Source organism: Staurois parvus, unplaced genomic scaffold (genome assembly GCF_062004578.1).
Source record: "Staurois parvus isolate SC_StPar_1 unplaced genomic scaffold, SC_StPar_1.0 ptg000746l, whole genome shotgun sequence".
In the NCBI taxonomy this organism is placed as follows: Eukaryota; Metazoa; Chordata; class Amphibia; order Anura; family Ranidae; genus Staurois; species Staurois parvus.
In genome coordinates this window covers 1,687,385-1,715,203 of record NW_028318542.1, presented here as the reverse complement: position 1 = coordinate 1,715,203, position 27,819 = coordinate 1,687,385, and the positions used below count along the sequence as shown (strand labels likewise).

Here is a 27,819-nt window from a genome sequence, read left to right as displayed (position 1 = left end):
GTTCTCTGCTGATCTTCTCTGCACACAGACAATCTGCAATCGACAGACACAAAAATGGTTATTTTATGAAGGAGTGATGTCAGCCCTTCAGTGGCGATCTGTGTGAAAATTCTCCCACTCAAATTCTCCAGTCAAGAGGTGAAGAATTGGGGAGAGAAGGGAATCACTTGAGCTCTGAGGAGGAAGGAGGAAGTTTTTGAACTTTCTTCTTCTTCCTTTAGAGCTTCCAAGACAGTAGGAAAGCCCACCTGCCTTGTACAACACCCCTAAAACCCCAGAGTAGTATCTAAATATACTTTTGTTTGCATGTGTATAAATATATATGTATATATGTGTGTATATATACAGGTGAAACTCAAAAAATTTTAATATCGTGCAAAAGTTCATTTATTTCAGTAGTGCAACTTAAAAGGTAAAACTAGTATATGACATAGACTCATTACATGCAAAGCAAGATAGTTCAAGCCGTGATTTGTCATAATTGTGATGATTATGGCTTACAGCTCATGAAAACCCCAAATCCACAATCTCAGAAAATTTGAATATTGTGAAAAGGTGCAATATTCTCGGCTCAAAGTGTCCCACTCTAATCAGCTAATTAGGCCTTAACCTGCAAAGGATTCCTGAGCCTTTAAATGGTCTCTCAGTCTGGTTCAATAGGAATCACAATCATGGGAAAGACTGCTGACCTGACAGTTGTGCAGAAAACCATCATTGACACCCTCCATAAGGAGAGAAAGCCTCAAAAGGTAATTGCAAAAGAAGTTGGAAGTTCCCAAAGTGCTGTATCAAAGCACATTAATAGAATGTTATGTGGAAGGAAAAAGTGTGGAAGAAAAAGGTGAACAAGCAGCAGGGATGACCGCAGCCGGGAGAGGATTATCAGGAAAAGGCCATTCAAAAGTGTTGGGACTTTCACAAGAAGTGGACTGAGGCTGGAGTCAGTGCATCAAGAGCCACCACACACAGACACATCCTGGACATGGGCTTCAAATGTCGTATTCCTCTTGTCAAGCTGCTCCTGTACAACAAACAACGTCAGAAGCGTCTTACCTGGGCTAAAGAAAAACAGACCTGGTCTGTTGCTCAGTGGTCCAAAGTCCTCTTTTCTGATGAGAGCAACTTTTGCATCTCATTTGGAAACCAAGGACCCAGAGTATGGAGGAAGAATGGAGAGGCACACACTGCAAGATGCTTGAAGTCCAGTGTGAAGTTTCCACAGTCTGTGTTGATTTGGGGAGCCATGTCATCTGCTGGTGTTGGTCCACTGTGCTTCATTAAGTCCAGGGTCAACACAGCCATCTACCAGGAGATTTTGGAGCACTTCATGCTTCCTTCTGCAGGCGAGCTTTATGGGGATGCTGACTTCATTTTCCAGCAGGACTTGGCACCTGTCCACACTGCAAAAGCACCAAAACCTGGTTCAATGACTGTGGGATTACTGTGCTTGATTGGCCAGCAAACTCGCCTGACTTGAACCCCATAGAGAATCTATGGGACATTGCCAAGAGAAAGATGAGAGACATGACACCGAACAATGCAGAAGAGCTGAAGGCCGCTATTAAAGCATCCTGGTCTTCCATAATACCTCAGCAGTGCCACAAGCTGATAGCTTCCATGCCACGCCGCATTGAGGCAGTAATTACTGCAAAAGGGGCCCAAACCAAGTACTGAGTACATATGCATGCTTATACTTTTCAGAGGTCCGATATTGTTCTATGTACAATCCTTGTTCTATTGATTGTATGTAATCTAATTTTGTGAGATTGTGGATTTGGGGTTTTCATGAGCTGTAAGCCATAATCATCACAATTATGACAAATCACGGCTTGAACTATCTTGCTTTGCATGTAATGAGTCTATCTCATGTATTAGCTTCACCTTTTAAGTTGCATTACTGAAATAAATGAACTTTTGCACGATAATCTAATTTTTCGAGTGTCACCTGTGTGTGTGTGTATATATATATATATATATATATATATATATATCCACATACACAGTATATGTATACATATGCAAACCACATATACTGTGTATATATATATATATATATATATTTATTTTTTTTTAAATTTATTTATTTATTTATTTTTTAATTCTTCTTCTTTTTTTTTAAATATGTGTGTGTGTGTGTATATATATATATATATATATATATATATATATATATATAATATGTGTATGTGTAGTATTTGTATATATATATATTTAAAATAATAATGCTCAGTGCTATATATATATATATATATATATATATATATATATATATATGTGTGTGTGTGTATATATATATATATATGTGTATATATATATATATATATATATATATATATATGTGTATATATATACACACACATACAGTGGGGCAAAAAAGTACTTAGTCAGCCACCAATTGTGCAAGTTCTCCCACTTATAAAGATGAAAGAGGCCTGTAATTGGCATCATAGGTAGACCTCAACTATGAGAGACAAAATGAGAAAAAAAATCCAGACAATCACATTGGCTGATTTGGAAAGAATTTCTTTGCAAAGAATGGCGGAAAATAAGTATTTGGTCACCTACAAACAAGCAAGATTTCTGGCTCTCACAGACCTGTACCTTCTTCTTTAAGAGGCTCCTCTGTCCTGCACTCATTACCTGTATCAATGGCACCTGTTTGAACTTGTTATCAGTATAAAAGACACCTGTCCACAACCTCAAACAGTCACACTCCAAACTCCACTATGGTGAAGACCAAAGAGCTGTTGAAGGACACCAGAAACAAAATTGTAGACCTGCACCAGGCTGGGAAGACTGAATCTGCAATAGGCAAGCAGCTTGGTTTGAACAAATCAACTGTGGGAGCAATAATTAGAAAATGGAAGACATACAAGACCACTGATAATCTCCCTCGATCTGGGGCTCCACGCAAGATCTCACCCCGTGGGGTCAAAATGATCACAAGAACGGTGAGCAAAAATCCCAGGACCACACGGGGGGACCTAGTGAATGACCTGCAGAGAGCTGGGACCAACATAACAAAGGCTATCATCAGTAACACACTACGCCGCCAGGGACTCAGATCCTGCAGTGCCAGACGTGTCCCCCTGCTTAAGCCAGTACATGTCCGGGCCCGTCTGAAGTTTGCTAGAGAGCATTTGGATGATCCAGAAGAGGATTGGGAGAATGTCATATGGTCAGATGAAACCAAAATAGAACTGTTTGGTAGAAACACAACTCGTCGTGTTTGGAGGAGAGAGAATGCTGAGTTGCATCCAAAGAACACCATACCTACTGTGAAGCATGGGGGTGGCAACATCATGCTTTGGGGCTGTTTCTCCGCAAAGGGACCAGGACGACTGATCCATGTACAGGACAGAATGAATGGGGCCATGTATCGTGAGATTTTGAGTGCAAACCTCCTTCCATCAGCAAGGGCATTGAAGATGATACGTGGCTGGTTTTCTAACATGACAATGATCCCAAACATACCGCCCGGGCAACGAAGGAGTGGCTTCGTAAGAAGACTTTCAAGGTCCTGGAATGGCCTAGCCAGTCTCCAGATCTCAACCCCATAGAAAACCTTTGGAGGGAGTTGAAAGTCCGTGTTGCCCAGCGACAGACCCAAAACATCACTGCTCTAGAGGAGATCTGCATGGAGGATGGGCCAACATACCAGCAACAGTGTGTGCCAACCTTGTGAAGACTTACAGGAAACGTTTGAACTCTGTCATTGCCAACAAAGGATATATAACAAAGTATTGAGATTAACTTTTCATATTGACCAAATACTTATTTTCCACCATAATTTGCAAATACATTCTTTCCAAATCAGCCAATGTGATTGTCTGGATTTTTTTTCTCATTTTGTCTCTCATAGTTGAGGTCTATCTATGATGCCAATTACAGGCCTCTCTCATCTTTTTAAGTGGGAGAACTTGCACAATTGGTGACTGACTAAATACTTTTTGCCCCACTGTATATATTTTTTATTTATTTATTTTTTTTACATAATTTTTTTTATTATTGTGTACGTGTGTACTGAGGAGAGCCGCCACCCCAGCATAGGTAATTTACCACTGCTTAATAAACTGACAGCTGTGTGTTTTACTGATCTCTTGATACTGTAATCTCGCTAGATCTGGTGAGATTACAACAGCCGTTTTCCAGAGTTCAAAGTGTTTGTAGATCACTTCTTTCCTCATCAGGAGAAGCGATCTACACCGCTTCATAAACAGGCACTCAGAGGAGAGCTGTCTCCTCTGAGAATGCCAGAGAACATAGCAATGGTCATTTATAATTGCTTGATAAACGTACACCTATACTGCTTTTTTATACTTCATTTAATACCACTTAGTACCTATAGAGTCCCTGATCTAGAACAATTGTGTATATTAGGATTACAAACTGAACACTTATTTGAAGTGTTCAAGTACTCTTCAAGTAGTTTAGCTGAAAGTTGACCATGGCAGCCAAGAGAACTAGCAAACTGTGAAAGAAGAATGCAATGGTAATACCTATATTTCCAAAATTTTTTAAATAAATCACACATTTAGCCTTTGAAAATCCACACCTTTGCAGAACTTCTTTCAAGTGCTTTTCTCTTCTTGTGTAGAGCACACAGTTCCAAATGAATAGGGGGGCAATGGGGTGTCATAAGGGTAGTGTGTTAAACTAATCTAATTCGGTTTTAACATACCACAAGCAATTTAATGGAAAATACTAATAATAGACTCCATTATAGTATGTCTGTTGATTTTTGGATATAATATGGTTTTGTTATCCTGCCACTCATATAGAAGCTATAGGGCACAATTGTTCAGTGTAATTTTTTTGAAAGGTACGGTATTGTCAGGGCTTCTTTATTCACAACTCTTCCTTGTGAGTCACCTCTTGTCTCCACCCCCTACCCATCTTAGAGCACGGTTCCCTGGTTCCACCCCTATCCACCTCCTAGTACCACCCCTTTTAGAGAAAACAGAACCAAGTATCATCTTGTGATGGTACTAGTTAGTTTGTATGCAATTTGTTATAAAATGAATAATAATAATAATAAGAAAAGTAGTTAAATAGATCCCCTGCAGCCAGCAACAATATCCCAAAGCAACAATAGATCCCCTGCAACAAACTACCCCCTAGAAACAACAGATCCACCTCAGAAACAATAGACCCCCACCAGCAACAATACTGTGGATCTACCAGCAGCCAGCATTAATAGACCCTTTAGCAGCCATAAACAATAGACCCCTACCTCAACAGCAGATCCCTCCTCCCCCCCAGCAAAAATGTATCCCCCAGCAACAACAGACCCCTCAATCAACCATAGACTCCCCACACCCTGCAACGGTAGATCCTCCATCAGCCAGCATCATTGGACCCTCCAGCACACCCCAGCACCCCTTGCCATTACATACATTTAGTGCTTAAGGTGCAGAAACAGTGCTCTCCCAAGTTCCTGCAAAACAAAGTCCTGGGTATGATATGGTATGTCTCTTCATAAAGCATTACTTTTGAAATCAGGGATGTATGTAAACAGAACACAATACCTAACCAGTTACACTATAAGAATCATATCTTAGCACACACGCTATCTATTATAATACATAAGGGATTGGCCTCTGTAAACATAACTTGAGACTTCTTGAGACCGTGAAAAATGCTCAGTAAATATTTGAATTACAGGGCAGAATACAAAGGTATTTCTTGGAACCTGTACAAGCTAAAGCTGAAATTTAAAGTCTGAGAACAAATAATCCACCTATTATCCAATCATTGTACTTATACAAAGAACAGAAGATTGCTTTTTATTGGCCAATCAATAAATGATATAACATTTAAAGTATATGTAAAGCCTACATCTTTTTTTCAGTATGTTTGGTATAACTGTGCACAGTTATGGTGAGAAAAAAAATCTAGTACAAATGCTGTCTCTAGTCTTTAAAGTGTTACTAAACCCACAACAGTGAAATCAGTCTGTATATGCAGTAAATCATGCTTGTTATACTTACTGTGGAACCTAAGGGGTTAATCCTCCGCATTGTGTTAAAAGGATGTTTGATCCCATATTCTATGATCCTCCCCTTCTTCTACTGTCTCTATTCCATCTGCTGATAGAACAGAGCCTTGGGAGTAAGCTGCACATGCTTAGTTTGGTGTGTATTGCTAGAGAGTGTTTTTTTTCTTGGGCGAGTGCATGTGATCAGCACAGGGCCAATCAGCACTGTCCAGACAGAGGGGCTGGGGTTATGCAACCTCATAGGACAATCAGGGTGGAATGAAAACTCCTCCTATAAGCTTTAACCAGTCCTTTGCTGGACACTGATAGAAGTCACAAGACTGCTCTAACTGTTGATGAGAAAAGGTATTTAGCAGTTTATATTTACTAAAACAATTACACTTCCATGTTCTGTGTACTGTGGGAGACCAGATATAGTGAAGGTAGGGTCCTGGGTTAAGTAACACTTTAAACTTCAAAAAATTGGAGACCCAACGATAAATAAAAAGATAACCCAATCAAATAAAGAACCTGAAGTAGGAAGCTCAACAGCCATACAGTATTTTAGAATTTAACCCTAAAGTTATCAAAAGAAAAAAGGAAAATTGCAGACCACGAACCATATTAACAAACATCAAAAATGTAATGATATGGCACACGTGATCATAACATATTTAAAAACCATGCTGTAAATTTAAAATGTCCCACATTGCAGATGTATACCTCTCATCTATAATTCAATACCACACAAGATAGATTGCATGATTAATAGGAAGCACAAAGGCTATGAACCATTAGCAATGTTATTAGATATCCATCACTGATTTAAAGATCTAAATATTTGCAGACATGTGCATTAATTAATCCATACCCAACAGAAAAAAACCTAAATGCTCAAAAATTAGACCCAAAATATGGGTAGACACTACGTGTGGGTCATGAAAACATATGTAAAAAAAAAAAGATATTACCAGAAGACAGTACAAGATTCAGCAGAGCTGAGTATCTGCCAAAGTGTGTCCCACCATGACTCCAAACGTAACTCTAATATAATGGGGCGTGGCAGACATACCAATTCGGTATCTGCCCAGTAATGTCCCTCAGAAATTACTCATATGAGGAGTGAAGTAAGGAGTACCACAGCCGTATATAATATCAGTTATACTGTAGAGTACTTGATAATTATACCCAAGTAACGATCACATGCAATACCTGCCAAAGTGCAAGTCACTAGCTGTAATCCAAAAGTACCAACCTAACATTCCCCAATAAGAGATGAAACATGGTAGTCATACACATCCTTATGGCTCACTCATAAGAAAGTGTCTCATCAATAAAGAGGACAATACAAGTGGCCAAGTCTCTTAGAGAATGTATACCCATATAAATTGTATATTTAGAGTAGTGGACTGATGCATATGCCTGCAATATACAGTATAGTCCTGTAACTGAAACAACTGGGTCTCCTGGACACCAATAACATTAATCAATTCAATTCCAATGTATATGACTCTACAAAATTCATATAATGATCAATAATATCCAATAATAGAGATTGACAGTATTCAACACCACATGTCAAAAGTAAGGGTGTTTCGAACTACCAAAAGACTTGAATAAAATTAGATATCCAATTTACAACATTCTCCTGATGTGAATTTAAAGATATCCATCATGTCCTGTGCAAAAATAGTGGGTTTTAATGGTAGTTTCAAGCTTACTTAGCAAATCCAGGGTTGTCATCTAAATAGATAATTGGAAAGACCAAATGTCCACATTGGATCTATAATGTGTCCCAAAAAGAATCATCCAGATGAATTAGTAAAGGATTCCATGGGTCCATAATAGGTTTATAAAAAGTGCAATTGCCCCATGGTCCACTGTTCAAATTGTATCAAGGTTACAATATTCACATGAGGGACGAAAGCAGCCTGCACCTATTTTGCCGGCTTGCCCCCTGTGTCAGAAGGAGGACTCACTCTCTTCATCCAGTGTAGGTCTTTAATAGGGGAGGCAAGGTGGTGACACCTGCCAATCACATTTTTTTCTGTTGGCATCCACCCAATGCCATCATTCATAGAGCAGTTATTATTTTTTTCAATTAATGCATGGTGTTCTTGAATTGAACGATATGGAGGGGTGGTCCATTATTCTCACCTTGTTCAACCAGAGAGCACCTTGTATTCATTGAAAAAAGTACACAGTGATCTATGAATATCAACATTCCCAAGTGATTGACTGCCTGTGGTCAATGCGGAGAGAGGAACTTGCTTGAAGAGAACTCCATCAGGACTGATTACTATGGTGACTTTCAGCTCTCCAGTGGTGACATCTGCTTACTTACATTTTGCTAAGCTGAACCAACATAAGCATGCAATACAGTTAATTCCTGGAGATCAGCTTTAATAAAAAAAACTGCACTAAGTAAAGACTACATTGAACTTAATACAAAATACATTCTTAAAAGCAATATAAAATGTATTTAGAGGAGATATTGGTCACCGTAGAGTTTTTGTAAAATTAACTGATGCATGCAGACATGGGCATCTACGCATCATTGAGCTCTGTTCATTAAAGGGTCTAGCTGAATAACCATTTAAAAGTAATGAAACTTAAAAATTAGAGTGATATAAATATGCAATATATGGCAAAAATACTACTAATAATAATTTGTATGCTACATAAGTACTGACCAGGGGCGGACTGATCATTTGGGAAATCGGGCACTGCCCGAGGGCCCGGGGTCAGTAGGGGGCCCCATGAGATGCCCCTGGTACCTTTCATAGGCTTTTTTGGGTGTGGTTTGAGTGTGAGCAAGGACATAGGGGCTCCATGATCCCCTATTGCCTGGGGGCCCCATGAGTTATCCGTCCACCCCTGGTACTGACATAACTTTTCTTTGCATTTTGCATTGCATTTAAATCCCTGCACCAACTTTGTGTGCCAGTGCACCTAAAATTCTTATTGCCAATGCATCTTCCCTTTTAGAATCACCTATAAATCCCACCGATCGTCTGGTCCAGTCCGTGTCCAATGTCATCTGCTCTGTAGTATTTGGAAGCCGGTTTGAGTATGAAGATTTGAAGTTTCTGAGACTTCTCAACATGTTCAATGAAACCTTCCAGCTCATGGCCTCCACCTGGGGACAGGTAACTAAAGATTTTGTTTGGCTGGGGATTAGGACTCTATAGCAGAAATGCTGTCCTTGACTTCATATTGTCTTTACCGTAGGGAGGAAATAGAGGTAGTCTTTGACTAGTATCAATTCCTTGAAGTTGAATGCTCATGAAGCATCAATTAGTTACTTTGCCTCTAAAATTCCAGGCATCTGCTCCTTTAAATTGGTTTAACGTACAAAAGTTGGTGTAAGCACTATGAGAATCATTAAAATTGATCTATGGTCACAGCATACACTTTCATTTTATAACCTCAGCATTGTAATACCAATACAAACAATATCTTTATTTGTCAACCCAATATAAGCGTATGTGAAAAATCTCCTTTCATGTTGTGAGCTCTACCTGTTTGCTGATCATCGTTTTCCACACCTTCCTGGATTTTTGCAGTTTCTCCTACATTTCTAAGGACTACACATCGCATGGTACCTTGCTTTGATTCCTGTGCTGACTTCACCTCTCAGCACCTCTGTAGTCCAGAAGGCAGGCTCTGGTAAATGTATGACACAGCAGTGCCTGCTCACAGGGCATAGTGACTACGTGTCACAGAATTCAAGGCTGTAAATGTGTGTAGATCTTCACAAAGTAAGTTTATAAACGTCAAGATCATTCAAATAATATTAGCAGGCTAGAAATAATTGAAATACAATGTGCAAATATATGATTTTACTGTATATTTTGACCACAGACCGCTTTAAAAACTAAACTCCAGGCTGGTACAAATTAATACAGCCTTGTATTACTCAATAATGCATCAATAAATTAAATTTTTTTTAGTAAATTACAGCAGTCTGAAAACTTGAATTTGACAAGGTAATACCTGACTGCAGACCTTGTACAGCAGAGCTTTGACTGAGAGAGGGAGAAGCAGCATAGTTATCTATCCTATCTACTACCAAGGAACACACCCACAGAAGTAGAGATCAGAATAAGGTTAGTCTTTCTCACTCTCCAGTCACAGCCTGTGGGAAGGACAATACCTTTAAGTGTTACCTTATTGCAGCTGACAAAAAGAATATCTATTTCCCTGCTAGACTAGGCTGTGCTGCAATAGACTGAATAGGGAGAAATACAAATTCCTTGGCAGGTAAAACCTCTACCTGATAAGTTCAATGTTACAAAAACTGAAGCAGGAGAATAAGGTCCCAAGCAGGGCCGGTGCTTCCATTAGGCAAACTAGGCAACCGTTAGCCACTAGTACTGCCACCTAGGGGCATTTGGGTGCAGCACAGGCCGGAACTCTCTCTGTGTGAGACGCCGCCACCTTGGATGGTATATACTAGCAAAAGAGCCTATTTTTGGCCAATAGATAAATAAAAAATGGAATGGGGCAGACCAGGTTGGAAATAACGTACTAATGTCAGAATGTAATTTGACAGTTTGATGAAATTCAGACTGTGTAAAAGGCATGCACTAATACCTCTTCTTTTGACAACTTAAGGGACATCTTCACTTTTAATAAAGTTGCCCTTTGAATATATCCCCTCCCTTCTCAGTATATGCCCATATGTACAGGACTGGTGCTTCCACTAGGCAAACTAGGCTGCCTAGTGTGCACTGCCATTTATTAAATCACTACCATGCTGTATAGAAAGGGCCATTTTAATTATATATGATTTTGAACATAATATAAGCTACACACTGTTAAAGGTGTCACATTTTTATACTATGTAGCCCCCTTTTGGGGGGAGGTTATGAGAAATGATCCTCCCCAAACAGGATATTGCGCTAAACATGGTAAATACGGGAACCTTTGCTTATTGGAAGAGTAGGTTGGATAATAAAGTTGGCAGTGCCAGTGCCAGGACAAGGTCATTTAGAGCCCATGGCAAACATACCAAACTGCACCCCCCCCCCCCCCAAGATGTGTGATCATTATGTGTGAGCAAAAATTGAGCACTGATCAGCATTCTTACTCGCTAAGCACAAATCCCCCTCTCCCAGCACAAATCTTTGCCCCCCCATACTGCTTCCCAGCTCAAATCTCCTCTCTTCCCAAATCACCCCAGCACAAATCACCCACCAAAATAATCACTCCTCCTAATACAAATCCTCTACCACTCAAATTTCCCCTACAAGTACACATCTTCTCTCCCCACTCCAAATCCCCCCCCCCACCCAGTCTCCCGTCCTAGCGAAAATCCCCCCCCAAAAAAAATTTCCCCTCCCATCACCTATACCTCCCAATCATCCCTACTAGCACAAATCTCCCATCTCAAAAAATTTCCATCCTAGCACAAATCCCCTCCCCCCTTTATCATATCATCTCTTTTAGCATAAACCCCTCAAATCTCCCCTCCTAGCACAAATCCTTTATCCCTACCACACCCCTTCCAACACAATTCCTCTAAACACTACTCCTAGCACACCTCCCCAGATTTCCCCTCCTAGAACAATTCTTACATCCTGCCACCCCAAAATTCCCCCTCCCAAAATAAATCCCCTCCCTCCAGTCTTCTTATGGTGCCCCCCCCCCCCAACCTTACATGATACCACAGTGCCCAAGGCAGCCTCCCCTTCTGCCCTTGTCCTGGTCCCGTGCAGAGCCTCCACCCAGGACAGGACCTCTGTGAACAGAGGGGATTCCCTTCCTGTAGAAATTAACCAGTAATCTAATCAAAGTGCAGGTAATTGGGAACAAAGAAACTATTGCAACCAACATATAACAATACCATAAGTATTTACAGTATGGAAATAATAACTTTATATAGAAAGATAATAATAACAGTACATACATTCAATGTACAAACATATATTATCAGCAAAGGACCCCATAGGAGTCCTGGTGGAATTGTGCACATATACCTGGGTACATACAGGTATTAACTGAGATACCTCCTGTCACGGGTCACCCACACACCACGCCCACAGCTAACCGAGGCGCGCACGTGCGGCCGTGACTTGGGATAAGAGGGAATATAGGGCACTTAACTTTGAATATATAAAACCGTATATAAGACCGGCCGTGATACACTTTCAGAGCCCACACTACCTCTTGGTCACCACCTGAGGGAGACTCCACTCCAATCCAGCTGGTCGACCCCACACACTGGCAGATAAAAATCTTATATACAATCTGGTGCACTAATTAGAGTTGAGGAGCAGCTTAGCAATCACACACCCTTCTAGGATCCCTCCAGCTATCCTACAAGCTAGAACCCTGGTGTTAATCACTCTTCCACTGTCCACACACCCCCACACCAGACACACCACAAAAGGTAGCCTGCCACCACCCAACAGTTTATCCGCAGAATGGTCTGCTGGGACACCCCACACACACAGATCTCTGTCTGGCAGATCTGTTACCTTTACAATCTGCACACAAAATCTGCCAACACACAGTGCAATTGCATACAGATTGGCAATGAGCTTGACTGAGCGTATAAAGGCACTAAAATACAATACAATCTAATCTCTCCGGAGATATGAGCCCATGCTTAAATACACAGAAGTCACTTATTCATTTTAAGATTTGGTAGCCCGAAAGTGGGCAGTGCCTAAAATATGTACAAAGTATAAAAAGTTACAGAAAATACAAAAAATACAAGAAGACACACAAATGACTATTCACTATAAAATAAAAGGGAATAAAAACCAGAGATAAAACTTTTACCAAGATTTATCCTGCGACTGGAGCAAGTCAGGGAGAATCAGCAATCTGTCAGTCAAATAGAACTGGCTCCATACGAATCACCCTGTCCAAATCTCCAGTCCTCAATTTATGGGAATATGGACATGGGCTGGACATGAGTCCTGGGCCAATTGCCTCTGGGGGGTGTTGCTGTACCCACCCACAGAATGTTCTGGGTGCTGACCTGCCCAAAGTCAATCGGACCAAGACGAGCTTGAATCACCAAGTCGGGGATTGAATTTCCGACACCAGCGAATCAGTCCGATCGCGACAGTACCAATCACTGTTATCGCACTCCAGCGCCACATAACAATTTCCTGCATTTTTATGGCATTCTACATAAGTCACAAATATAGCTTTTATATGCCGATGCAGCCCACAGAGTGCCCCATCAGAAGGAAGTATTTTCATCTCTCTGCAACTAATATTTTAGCTTGTATGAGGGATGAAACATACTCCTTTGATGTATGTATATACTTTAAAGCTCTGGTCTCCTGCTGTCATGAAGCCAACCTGTCTCCAGCCGTTTCCTCTTTTACTTCAGGAAGGTGGCAAAGTCTGATTATTGACAAATCTTTTTGGCACTTAGGTGTCACATCCAGAGAAAGCTTGATCACTTCAGATGCTAATTAGTGACCATCTGTCTCTGAATACCTCTGACTGAATATTTCTTAATGACAAGGCGTGCAACTACATTTACAATTACATATTGCTACAGGTCACATCTTATCTACTCAAATCTGTACATTTTATGTCACACCTCCTGATGAATATTGCAGAAAAATCCACTTGCAGGGGCCCCTGAGGATGATGCAATGCCTGTCTTTCTGACCTGATGACAAGACAAGGTCATGGGGGAATCCTCCAACTGTTGTCCAACCAGCCTGGAACGGTGCTTCTCACTGGCAGGAACTATGCGATGGCACTGGAACCCGGAGTCGCCTATGTACTCTACACTTTAGTCCCTCCCTAGTAGTTTCTACTCTAACATGCAATTGGACCTCTAACTACTAGAAATGGCCACTGGATGCCTAACCTGGCTCTACACAAAAAATGGCAACTGTCCCAACCTATAACCAGTCATAGCAGTAAGGTGCACATGAAAGGGCAATGCACATCGCAAACAAACAAAGGATTTCCCAGCAACACTTACCAGCTAGCCTGTGAAACAACCAATTTTTTAACAGTTTGCGTTAAAAACAGAGCACATATTTGTAAATACATGCGTAAGCCACAGTCCCACATAATTTCCTTTGTTTGTTTGTGATGTGCATTGCCATTCCATGTGCACCTTACTGCTAAGGCTGGTTAAAGGTTGGAACGGTTGCCATTTTTTGTGTAGTTGGCTAATTTGGACGCAGGGACACACTGGAAGCCTTTGCTGTCATTTTGGTATAGCTGGGCATCACGTGTTTTCCTGTACCTTTAAGGAGGGTTGGGCAGGCACCTCCAGGCACACCTGCCCTTAACCTATCCATTGATACATGTGCTCCTATTATGGAGGCTTTGGAAATTTTAGTTAGGTCCACAGTATACAGAGGGCCATAGACATGGGACTGTGGCTTATGCATATATTAGCAAATGTGTGAAAACAAAACCCTCTATTTTTAACGGAAACTGTTAGACAGGACCAAATTGGTCATTTCAGACTGGCTGGTAAGTGTTTGCTACAATTTTCTTGGCGAAGTGGTGCATTATATGACAGAAATGTAGGGGTGCCAATATTTTTGCCCATGACTGTAACTCAAGTAGCTAGTGTCACTATTTCGAGTCAATGTGTTTTGCGGTGGTACCACTTCTTCAGTAATATGACAGATGCTTTACACATGAATCTCTAATAAAATACCACACACAGAGGTAGCAATGCTGACATCTTAAATTGTGGGGAGGAAAAACAGGGAACAGTCATACTATATCTGAGTATAAAACCCCACCAAGTAGGGTGCATAAATTCCTGCCTGTGTAGCTTCAAAATGCCTCTAGAAAACAGTCAGAAAGTTCAGTATTCTCTAGCCCAGACAATGTTTACTGTATACATGTTAATAACCTTCTATATATCTCATGGTATAACTGTGGTAAGAAGCAATTATAGACAGTTAAACTATTGAAACATAGGAATACTTGGATACCGTCTCTGCTTCTGAGAAAATACAGCAGCAGTGGCAGCCCCTGTATAAGACCATGGGGGAGATTTACTAAAGCTGGTTCACTCAGAATCTGGTGCAGCTGTGAATGGTAGCCAATTAGCTTCTAACTTCAGCTTGTTCAATTAAAGTGTTACTAAACCCCAGACCCTGCATTCACTATATCTGGTCTCCCACTGTACACAGAACATGGAAATGCAATTATTTTAGTAAATATAAACCGCTAAATACCTTTTCTCATCAGCAGTCTTGTGACTTCAGCAGAGCACTGGTTAAAGCGTGTAGGGGCAGTTTTCTTTCTGCTCTAGGAGGATGTGAAAGTCCTGACCCTCTGTCTTGGCAGTGCTGATTGGCACTGTGCCGATCACATGCACTCTCCCAAGAAAAAGAAAAACCTCTCTAGCAATACACACCAAACTGAGCATGTGTATGTGACTACGGATTCAGTCTGTATCAGGTGGTCATTTCAACATTAGGAGGGGCAGAGAAGAAAGGATCAAACAGCTTTTTTACACAATGCAGAGGATTAACCCCTTAGGTTCCACAGTGAGTATAACAAGCATGCTTTACTGCATATACAGACTGATTTTACTGGTGTGGGTTTAGTAACACTTTAAGCTTTGGCAATAAAACCTGGAAGCTGATTGGTTTCTATGCAGCAGTACACCTGATTTTGCACTCTCCCCAATGCAGGACATGTTAATTATACATGACACTGTGATAATAGAAGCTAACAGAATAGGGAAGAAGATTCCTACAACTGTTTTTGATATTAAACAAAGAAGCTTTGATCCTGTATCCTCATCCTAATCAGACATAAACATTGGATTCATTTGTCAATCTTCCAGCTGCATGACATGATTCCAGAGATAATGGACTACATTCCTGGACCCCACCAAGGGATTAAAAAAATACTGCAAGATCTATTACACTTTGTGTCTGAGAGGGTGAAGATCAATCAGGAAACCTTGGACCCCTCAAATCCCCGGGATTACATAGACTGCTTCCTCATCAAAATGAATCAGGTACACTTTTACATTTATAAACAATAATTCCTCTTTTAAACCACCCTGTTGATATGGTCTATGGTGTGGAAGTGACCTTTTATTTCAGCTATTTACCACTTCAGGAGGTACTGGGCTTTGTAACAATAGCCAATGACAAGTTTCTGTGTTTGTATTAAAACAATTAAATTCCTATCTTAATTTCTGCAAATTAGATTAGATAGTTGAACTACAGTAAATCGGTTACAGAGGAGTGATTTTTGAACAATTAAAACCATGTATACCTCTTGTAGGTGGGGCCTCAGTGAAGATAATCACCCAGAAGGAACCACATACAGGGTCTTCTGCACTAGAGACAATGGAATAGAGTTATGGCACACTGGTGAACAAGACAGTCTCAATATGGCTTTTTGGTAGTGTAACTCGCGGTAATGTTACCAGAGGATGGCCTTTGCTAAAAAAAGGTGGTGGTATCTGGTACATCTACAGCAGAACTTGCTCACTAAGAGAGATCCTGAGAATGCTCCTCCAACACCTAAGGTGTCATCTAAGCTATCTCTACTCACTGGGAGCCTTTCCCTGCACTAAGCACTGTCCCTAGCCAGCAGGTCCCTTTCCCTAGCATGCCACAACTGGGCCGGTGGACGTGCATATGGGTCCCAGGTAAGTTAGCCGCTGGACCATCCTAACAGGGAGCTCTGGTATCCTGTGGCACCGCTCTGCCCAAGTGTTGGTCTGGGAACAACTGGAAAGATGGCCACTGTTCCCAGACCAGCATTCAGGCAGAGGGGCACAACGGGATACTGGAGATCACTGCCAAGACGGCATGGCAGCTTCCTTACCTGGGACCCATATGTACTTCCATGGGCCAGGTTCACAAATGATTATATCATCTACCATTTCTACCTCCACATACCATCAGGAGATGTCACCATGGCTGTGGTGAGATTGAGCAGACTTAATTTCCTTACCAATGAGTATATGTTTTACTATGGCAGTTATCTGACCTATGAGATGTCATACCTTTTATCAAGCTGATTAAAGGATCATATTTTAATTGATGGACTGAACTTTTTCTTGGGCAATAGTTTTATATACAATCATTAATGACTTATTGCTAATTACCATTGCTTTGTTTTCCTGTTCTTTGGATGTATTTGCTTTGCCCTCAGCAGCATTGGATATGTGCGTGTCCATACAGTGCAACTGAGTGCCTAGTCTTGTTGTCTTTTTTTCTTTTACTGATATTAATGAGATTCTACAATGAAAGGATGCTTACTGTATATATAATATACTGTATATTGAAATCCACAACTGGGAATTATGTATAGTAACTGCCACCAAAATGCATATAATTAAACAAAAGAAATACATAAAATGAAATCCAGATTAGAGTTTCCGGCCGCTAGAATAATTCTTCAGCCCCTGGGAAGGTGCAAATATATATGTCAGAATTCAACGTACAAGTCCACCATAAAATAATTATTCCCTTTTCACAGTCATATGGGATTGTTTATGCTGCAAGACGGTCTCCAACTCTCCATAAATTCTCACCACATAACAAAGCCAATCAAGTATTCCAAATCATACGTGTGAACTCCTCTTCCTCTTCTTTTAAAGAAATATTCTCTCTTCATGCAAAAAATATATACAAAAACCGCATATAATGCATTATCTCCTTAAATTGCAATAGAATTTAAGTATTAAACTCACATACAAAAGTGCATCTAATGTGCCAACTTATCCACCAATGTGACAACATTCCAATATATGTCATCCTTACCCTCCAATCCAAATTTTCTTGCTTCTGCATAAATAAATCTTGCAACCCTCTTCTTTTTTTTTTCTTTACTTCTTAATGCGATTCCCCCCAAAAAACAAAATATTCATGTAGTGTAGTACTTTGATAACAGTAGAATACTGATGGTGCTATTGTACTCACACTCTTTCCACCTTTGTGATCACCACAAACTAGTGCTTAATCCACCATTAGTGTCCCACCACCTTATGAAGCATGCACCTTACCAAATCCTCCAAATCTGGAGCATAGAAATCTCATAAACCACCTCTTTACCTCCAGTATTTGCCTCTATCGCCGGTTTCAACTTCGATGTTAACCATATGCAACCAAACCATAGTGTAGCAAATTAAAACAAACTGATTTATTGTTAAAAAAAGTTTTCTAAAGAAATATATTCATTTATATATTACACCTACTGTACGGGGTTTTAGAATCAAAAAGAAATGTGACTTTTTGGATTCGGATCTAAAGAAAGAGTTTGAACGTGGGAACTTATGTCTAAATTTTGCACAGTTAAGTGGATCAAATTAGTGATCCAACAGAGAGAAAGGAAATTGTAAAAGCCATGTACAGTTGCAAGAAAAAGTATGTGAACCCCTTGGGATTACGTGGCGTTTTGCATGAATTGGGCATAAAATGTGCTCTGAACGTCATCTAAGTCACAACAATAAAAGAACACAGTCTGCTGAACATAATACTACACAAACATTAGATGTTGCCATGGTTTAATTGCACATAACATGTAAACATTCACAGTGCAGGGAGGAAAAAGTATGTGAGGCCCTAGCTTAATGACTTCTCCCAGAGCTAAGTGGAGCCAGGAGTGAGCCAACCTTGACTCCAATCAGTGTGATGATATTGGATGTGTTGCTGACAGCTGTCCTGCCCTTAAAAAACACACATCTGTTTTGGGTTTACTGGTTTCAAGAAGCACTGTCTGATGTGAACCATGCCTCGCAGAAAAGAGCTCTCAGAAGACCTACGATCAAGAATAGTTGACTTGCATGAAGCTGGAAAGGGTTACAAAAGTATCTCCAAAAGCCTTGATGTTCATGTATCCACGGTAAGACAGACTGTCTACAAATGGAGAAAGTTTAGCACTGTTGCTACTCTCCCTAGGCACGGTCGTCCTGTAAAAATGACTGCAAGAGCACAGCGCAGAATGCTGCAGGAGGTAAAGAAGAATCCCAGAGTGTCAGCTAAAGACCTACAGAAATCTCTGGCACATGATAACATTTTTGTTGATACATCTACAATAAGGAAAACATGAAACAAGAATGGAGTACATGGGAGGACACCACGGAGGAAGCCATTGCTGTCCAAAAAGAATATTGCAGCACGTTTGAAGTTTGCAAAAGAGCACCTGGATGTTCCACAGCACTACTGGCAAAATATACTGTGGACAGATGAAACCAAGATTGAGTTGTTTGGGAAGAACACACAACACTATGTGTGGAGAAAACAAGGCACAGCACACCAACATCAAAACCTCATCCCCACTGTGAAACATGGCGGAGGGAGCATCATGGTTTGGGGCTGGTTTGCTGCCTCAGGGCCTGGACGGATTGTTGTCATTGATGGGAAAATGAATTCCAGAGTTTATCAAGACATTTTGCAGTGAAAACGTACGACCATCTGTCCGCCAACTGAAGCTCCGCAGAGGATGGGTGATGCAACAGGACAATGACCCAAAGCATACAAGTCATTCAACAAAACAATGGCTGCAACAGCACAGAATACGCCTTCTGGAGTGGCCCAGTCAGTCCTGACCTCAACCCGATTAAAATGCTGTGGCATGACCTTAAGAGAACGATTCACACCAGACATCCCAAGAATATTGCTACACTGAAACAGTTTTGTTTAGAGGAGTGGTCCAAAATGACTCCAGATCATTGTGCAGGTCTGATCTGCAACTACAGGAAACGTTTGGTTGAGGTTATTGCTGCCAAAGGAGGGTCAACCAGTTATTAAGTCCAAAGGTTCACATACTTTTTCCTCCCTGCACTGTGAATGTTTACACGTTATGTGCAATTAAACCATGGCAACATCTAATGTTTGTGTAGTATTATGTTCAGCAGACTGTGTTCTTCTACTGTTGTGACTTAGATGACGTTCAGAGCACATTTTATGCCCAATTCATGCAAAACTCCACGTAATCCCAAGGGGTTCACATACTTTTTCTTGCAACTGTATATACATTTAGAATGTCAGATGAATGATCGTCCATTTTTTATTTCTGCATGCTAGTCTCATATCAAAAGTGAAGAGGTTACGAAAGTTATGAAAATTCTTTAATGACGGCATAAAAATTCTAAAGAATGTAATGTATTTGTATTGTATTTTCAGACGATTTCTGTACTGGTTAAACGAAAATAGTACAATCCATCATCGTGCAATAAACATTTTTGTGCTTGTCCCTTCTATATTTTTTTTTTGGATGATTGCTATGTACTAACAATCAGATTATTGTACGATCACTTTAAAAGCTGCATTTTTCGTGCGATATTCTTATTGTGTATACGGGGCTCCAGAAGCTTATACAAGACAGGGAACAAGAGCTAGACAAGTGTAACTTTTTCTGCTTGCATTTGAAGTGGTTAGAAGTTTGTGACAATAATGTGGTCTGAACATAAGCCTAATAACACCTAAACTAAAAAATTATAAAGAGATTAATAGGATTATTAGGAAGGGTATTTATTGGAAGCGCTTCTTGTACAGGGGGCCCTACTCCCCCGAGCTTGGGTAACTCTAGTGCTCAGATGTAGATATATTTCTATTTCTTTCTGGGGTCCAATAACCCTCTTTAAGTTAATAAATAAATCGATTTCTGAGGAGTACCCAGTCTCTTCTGGGCACAATCATTTTGTTATTTTTTAAGGAGCTTGTTTCCCTTGATTATGGTAATCATTATTGTTAACTACAGGTTTCCCACTTTGGTAGTTTACTAGTTTTCAAGGGTCATTTCCTCTTACATCCTCAGGTTTACTATCATTCCTAATATTAATAGAAGATGATTTCACATGTGGATTGTTTTCTATTTTCCCCAATTCTATTTGTTTTTGTATATTAGGGCTCGTTCACACTTGACTGTTTTACTAACGCTTGCCAAACGCCTCTATAAAATTTATAGGCTTCATCTTTAGCAAAGAGAAGTTCCCTAATTATGTTTATTTCCATAGCTAACAAAGCTAGTTTCCTTTTTTTCTTTTGAACTAAAAATTTAAGAAATTTAAATCCAGCTTCGTAAAATATTGAAACCATTTCTTCAGTTCCTTACTTGTCTGGAAAAACATTCCATCTAAAAAATCTTTAAATCATTCCATTTGCTATATATCTTTCTAAGAATAATATTTCCCATTGGACATGAAATTCTTTTACCATACCATTTTTTTAAACGCATGAATATCCCTCTAATGCTTTGATTATCACCATCACTTTAGCCTAACACCTCATCTGTATCAAAGCTTCTACTGTTCCTATACTCGAATATATCCATGTCAAGGAAAAAATAGCAAAAGCAGCACGTATTGTGTATTTAAATGTATCAAAATTAAAAATTCTTTGTATTCTGTGCTAAGTGCACACAAAATATTAAATAAAAAAACAATTCACCACAGCTGCACTCACAACATACAGTAAAATACAACATGTCCTTAATAAACACCAAAAATTGTTGCGCTGTGTATCTCAATATTTAAAATGCTGTCCCGTAAGGTGAACTCTGTAAATAATTATTACATTTAAATTAATATATAAATGTTCAAACTCAAGTTCATAAAGTGATTCAGTAACTCAATCCTCAGTTAATTCAAGTGTCCATCATTCTAAATCACCATAATGAGATGTGAATCCACCACCAGTACACACAGCCTCTTACCATATACACAGACCCCAAATTATAGGTGATCTGATATAGCATGAAGTTGTGTGAATCTTTATCCGGATCATCCATCAAGGGAATACATGCAGTACTGTGATCTCCTTCTCCTAGTTTTTTTAAGGACTCAGTTTAAGAGAGATAAATCTCCACTAGTGAGGTACCGTTAAAAAGGTTTATTCAATAAAAGCTAAAAAACGACTTAAAATCTATCTTTACATAAGCGCATGTAGCATAAACTGCCACTGGTGCCAGCTCCAGCTAGCATGGGTGATGTCAGCATGAACTCTTTTCCACCCCAAGATACATTTTGTCTCAACAGACCTTGTCAAGGGGATCAGTCTCTTAACTCTAGTGCCCATTCTTGTCAGCAAAGTCAAGAAGGTAATAAGAAACAGAATGGTTTCAAGGGCCATACTAAACATAAGTGTGCCCCTGTGAGAGAGAACAATAAACACAAGGGTAACAAGGGCCCAAAGATTATTAAGAATAAGGGTAATACACATCAAAACATTTCAGATCCTATTTGTCACAATACCAATAGTTTCATAATTAATAATACATTCAACAAAACATCATCCACTTTAGCTGGCCCCCCAATTTAAGGCCTTCTGTTGAGATTGTTCCAAATTCTATATCCTCAATTTGTATGAATAATGAGGAACATCTGGATATGTCTCTAACTGAAAGCATCACTCATTACCATGATGTTGTCAGTATTCCCACTTACAATATATATACTCCCTTGGATAAGGACCTGGAATGTTTCAGGGCAGATCCAGGTAGTGAAATGCTACGCACAGATATTAGTGGTCCTTCTACAGGTAATGTTAATACCATATCTAATTTGGAGACTCCACTTCATGGTTCCTCACCCAGTTTTTTAGAGGTGACTCCTTCTGTCCACCCCAAAAAACAAAAATTAGAAGAGGAACAAGGGGAGGCTGGAGGTGTAGGAGCCAACAACAAAAAAGAAAGGAAGGATTGAATGTAACTTCCAACACCAGTGCCAGCACTATAAAGATGTATAATCTTTCTTCATATAATTTGAATGAATCAGAATGTTCACTTTTAACTAAAGGTCTAAGATTTGCCCCTAGTGTTCAGCCAAATAAATTCACTCTTTTTAAAGACTAGATTGAATTTAAACGTAACCTAACAGTATCCAACGGCCAAGAGATTGCTTATACTAAAGTAGATCAGGAATATGCACTAGAGGTACTGGGGGACCTCTGGGAGGAAGGAGGATTATCCAGTCAAGGTATTGAGGTCTGAAATACATGCTTAAAATCATTGATGAATAATCAGGATATTGTAATTAAGCAGGCATATAAGGGTGGCAGTCTAGAAGTGCAGGATAAGGAAAACTACTTAAAGGAGTCCTGTAGACTCCGGGGGGACAACAATACATATAAAAAGCTATCTAGGGATCCCCTGCCTGATTTCCAAAAAGATTTGAAATTATTGATTGAGGAAGCTTTCAAGGATGGGGCCATTACTCGATACCACTCGAGGTAGGCCTTAAGGCACTTTTATTTATTTTTTTTTCTTAAATATTCTTTATTGAAAACCTAATAATGCACTACTCTCTTCATCTCTAAAATTTCAAAGATTTATTTTAAACTTTCTTTTGGGCTTTCTCCTTTCTCTTTCCTTCTCATCTTGGCTACTACCTAGTCTCTCCCAGATCTCCAACAGTTGATCCTACCCTATTTAACCATGGTTTCCATATTCTTTAAAATTTCTTTATACATCCCCATTTAATACATACCAGTCTTTCTTTCCTTATTGTTTCTTCCACCTTCCTCACCTATTCCTTACATGAAGGTAGCACAGCTGCAAGCCACCTCTGCGCAATCAATTCACGCGCCTGAAACAAACACCCAATTACTACCTCCCTAACTAACTCCCTTAATTACTAACTCAGAGAAAGGTCAGCATTAGGGGCGTTGGTTTGAATCCCAGCCACAGAACTACCTGCCTGGAGTTTGCATGTTCTCCCTACGTGGGTTTGCTCTGGGTACTTTGGTTTCCTCCAACACTCCAAAGACATGCTGGTAGGTTAACTGGCTCTTGTAAAAATTGGCCCTAGTATGTGTATGTATGAATGTGAGTTAGGGACCTTAGATTGTACGCCCCTTGAGGGTTAGGGCCTGATGGGAATATACAATGTATATGTAAAGTGCTGAGTAAATTGACAGTGCTATATAAGTACCTGTAATAAATAAAATAAATAAGTCAGAATTCATCATTTGTGTGCTTGTTCTACTGAATCATGGAAACACTGAAGCCAATGACAGCCAGTAAACTAGCATTTTCAAATGAAAAGCTGATGCCGAGTGCCAGCTCATATATATTTTTCTTATGACAGTTCTAATAACAGGTATACTTTATTCCTTAATTGTTTATTGTGTTCTATATTTGCTATGTGTGTCTTAAATGAGCTTTGTATTTACAGGAACGGCAAAATCCATCTTCAGAATTTAACACAAAGAACCTGTTGTTGACCGTCCTCCAGCTGTTTTTTGCAGGAACAGAAACAGTCTCTAGCACCCTCCGTCACGGTCTTCTTATTCTTGTTCACAACTCTAAGATACAAGGTACAAAGTGTTCATAACATTAAAGAGTAACTCCGCTTTTGTTGGAAAAAAAAAATCACAAAGAGAAATGATATACCTTATACAGTCAGGTCCATAAATATTGGGACATCGACACAATTCTAACATTTTTGGCTCTATACACCACCACAATGGATTTGAAATTAAATGAACATGGTGTGCTTTAACTGCAGACTGTCAGCTTTAATTTGAGGGTATTTCCATCCAAATCAGGTGAACGGTGTAGGAATTACAACAGTTTGCATATGTGCCTCCCACTTGTTATGGGACCAAAAGTAATGGGACAGAATAATAATCATAAATCAAACTTTCACTTTTTAATACTTGGTTGCAAATCCTTTGAAGTCAATTACAGCCTGAAGTCTGGAACGCATAGACATCACCAGACGCTGGGTTTCATCCCTGGTGATGCTCTGCCAGGCCTCTACTGCAACTGTCTTCAGTTCCTGCTTGTTCTTGGGGCATTTTCCCTTCTAGCAATGCATGCTAGAGAAACTTACTTCATATTGTGAAAGAAATTAATAAAAAATTTGTAAACTGAGGCATTATTTTCAATGGATTTTCATTCGTAAACTGAAAATTACGTTAACAATTAATAAGTAGGTTAGGCAGGTCCAGGGGAGGACTGACAACTCATGGGGCCCCCGGGCAAGAGGGGATCATGGGGCCCCTGTGTCCTTGCCCAAACTCAAAAAAGCCTATGAAAAAGGTACCAGGGGCATCTCATGGTGCCCCCTACTGACCCTGGGCCCTTGGGCAGTGCCCGAGTTTCCAAATGGTCAGTCCACCCCTGGGCAGGTCTTAGGGGGCCATATTTCTCTGCAGATGGGGCTCCCACAGACTCTCCGGTCCTGATTTGGTGTCCTGTCTGGTTTCCTACTTACAGATTTGCTTGCTGGGAAGCGTGGCAAAACTGAAGATCAGCAGACTCTTTCCATTCCAATACTCCAGTCATCAGCACACTTTCTCCTCTCTCGATCTCCCCCATCTCACTTCCTGCTCAGTCTCCCAGGCTTTTAGATATATATGCCCCTGCCCACATGCCAGCTCCTCTGGGAAATGTAGTTTCCAAATACACTACTTCTTAGTAAAGTTCTGAAATTCAGCATACTAGTTCCATATGGCTGTTCTTCAACATATGAATACTACTGTTCTCCAGGACACTGCCATCTGCTTCAACATCCTGAATTAGACATTTATAGCAGGGTGTTACATTTCTATTGGTCCAGGCCCCTCCCCTTTTTCTGACAATGTTTACTAACCCTCTCCATGTTCAAACAGTTCCTGACCTTCTCCTTGGTTCAGTGGTCTTCTTATGGGCAGAATGACACTATTACATTCTGACCATTTCCTGTGAGCCCAGCCTAGATGCCCATCCTACAGGACATTTCATCACAAAGGCTGAGCTCACAGTTCTGCTAGACTAAGTGACGCTCACACATCATTATTTGAGTGCCTCTCAGTCCTAAAGAATGCCTGCCTCCCACCACTGAAAGTAGAAGCTAGGAATGACATCACAGGGCTGACAAGAAAAAAAGTATGTATAGGGAATGTAATAAATATTCCTGTGGTGCTTCGGGGGGTGCTGGGGAAATACTGGATTTCCATGTTAGGTATTTGGGGTATTTAGTTTAGCTTTTTTTAAATATAATAATTAGGGGGTTTAGCTGGGGGTGGTGTAACTTAGTGAGGCGTAATGCTAGCTGCAGATGATGGTCTCTATATTTCAAAGAAAGTGCAATAAATTGTGGCTGCTATAGCACTGACTGCATGCATTCTGCAGTTATTTTGCCTAGGACTGCATTGCCATCCATTCTGCAGCACTGTGCGCCTATAATCCAGCTCCTTCTACGTAGAAAAATAGAAACATAGAAAAAAAATATCCTACTACAAAGAAACACAGAAACATAAAAACAAATATCCTACTACATAGAAATATATCCAAGTAAATACCAAGTTTCTAAGTCTCTTATCCTTACAGACAAATTGCATCAAGAGATTGATAAGGTCATTGGAGTGAACCGAAGACCTAACATTGAGGACCGCAGCAAAATGCCTTACATGGATGCCATAATTCATGAGATCCAAAGGTTTAGTGATGTTCTGCCACTCAATCTTCCACATTCTCCTCAACGAGATATGAAAATTAATGGCTACAACATACCAGGGGTAATTTCAAGTTGTTTTATTTTGAATTGAAGAATAATTCCATTTACATATATGTAGCGCTACCACAGGAGAACCCAAAGGGTGATTTTGGTCCTCCTGCCTTCCTCCATTGATGGCCTCCCCTGTACCTAGACCCAACTGACCACTAACACATTTGGAAGTGCATGCGTTTGAATGAGGGTGAGTTAAACTAATTTGTAGCCACAAGATTAACAACAGACCATGTAGAAGAAATCTCAAGCACCACAGTAAATAACGTCAGGGCAGGCTAGTTGATCTATCTCCAAGAAAGAGGCTCTGCTTACTCCACTGGTCATTGGGGATAAAGTCAGTTTCTGCTGGTGTTGGGGCCCTGATTCTTTCACTGGAGCTTTCAGTTAAAGTAGAGTAAAATCAAGAGACCTCATACCTTCTCTTCCCTTCTCCCGTCAATCTGATGGAGGTTCTTCCCCATCACCATTTTTCACTTGGTGTCATGAAAACTTGTCAGAAGTGGTTGATGTTGATAGATGAGGAAAGACGCAGCAGAAAAAATGACACTTAGTGATCTTAAATGAGCAAGTACACACTATAGAGGGATGTGCTTTGTTCGTATTTCACTTCTGAGGTTTACAACCACATTAACGGTTGCCAGGACAGGGAAATTTATAGGAATGTACGGTAATTATAATACATTGCAAAGCTGTTCATCCAAAAAAATTTAAATTTGCTCTTTAAGAATGGGGTAATCAAATGCTCTGGTCATAGTCTCTATAATTTAAATGCTTGGATGTGGAAAATACTACATAATGGTCACATGATAGTGCTGACTATTGTAGGAAATAAGTATGATCCTCTGCACCATCTACTGGCCGAAATGTTGTATTTTCCACACTCACATTTGAATTGGAGAGAAAAAAGCTTTCTATTTTGCCCTAGTGTTTGCACAGAGCAAATTTACATGCAGTTGTGATGGATAAACATATATAAATATATCTACAAAGATAAATACCTATTCTCATAAATACACCCCAAAGTGTTTTCTTTTGCTGTAGATTTTTATTTTAATTGTTCATTTCAGCACTATAAAATGTGAACAACTGTGTATGTCAACATCTTCAACCACACTCCCTCAAAATCTTTGACTTTACCATCCCCTCAAAATCAAATTGCCAGCATTGACCTACATGAAGCTCCCAATTTTTTCTTTAAACAGGGTACTGATGTATATCCAATGCTCTTCTGTGCTCTGAGAGATCCCAACCATTTTGAGACTCCTCATAAGTTCAACCCTGGACATTTCCTGAATGAGGATGGAAGCTTCAAGAAAGAGGATGCCTTCATTCCATTTTCCACAGGTATTCAATTCTCATATAGACCTGTATAGATGCATATATTGATCAAAGAAAGACCTAAAGTAGAACTGTTGGCAAAAATATAAAT

The 27,819-nt window shown here is 39.9% G+C and overlaps 1 protein-coding gene across 4 annotated transcripts in view; it reads left to right on the top strand.

The window, feature by feature from the left end:
• Positions 1 to 27,819, top strand: part of LOC149445091 (cytochrome P450 2G1-like) — a 776,615-nt gene that overhangs the window by 11,671 nt on the left and 737,125 nt on the right. For 2 of the 4 annotated variants that reach the window (XM_089654136.1, XM_089654139.1), the window contains 5 exons: positions 8,966 to 9,126; positions 15,777 to 15,953; positions 24,069 to 24,210; positions 26,210 to 26,397; positions 27,593 to 27,734. In XM_089654136.1, coding sequence (XP_089510262.1) covers positions 8,966 to 9,126; positions 15,777 to 15,953; positions 24,069 to 24,210; positions 26,210 to 26,397; positions 27,593 to 27,734 — 810 coding nt within the window. The remainder of the gene's footprint in view (positions 1 to 8,965; positions 9,127 to 15,776; positions 15,954 to 24,068; positions 24,211 to 26,209; positions 26,398 to 27,592; positions 27,735 to 27,819) is intronic. The other 2 variants (XM_089654138.1, XM_089654137.1) reach the window with 2 other exon arrangements.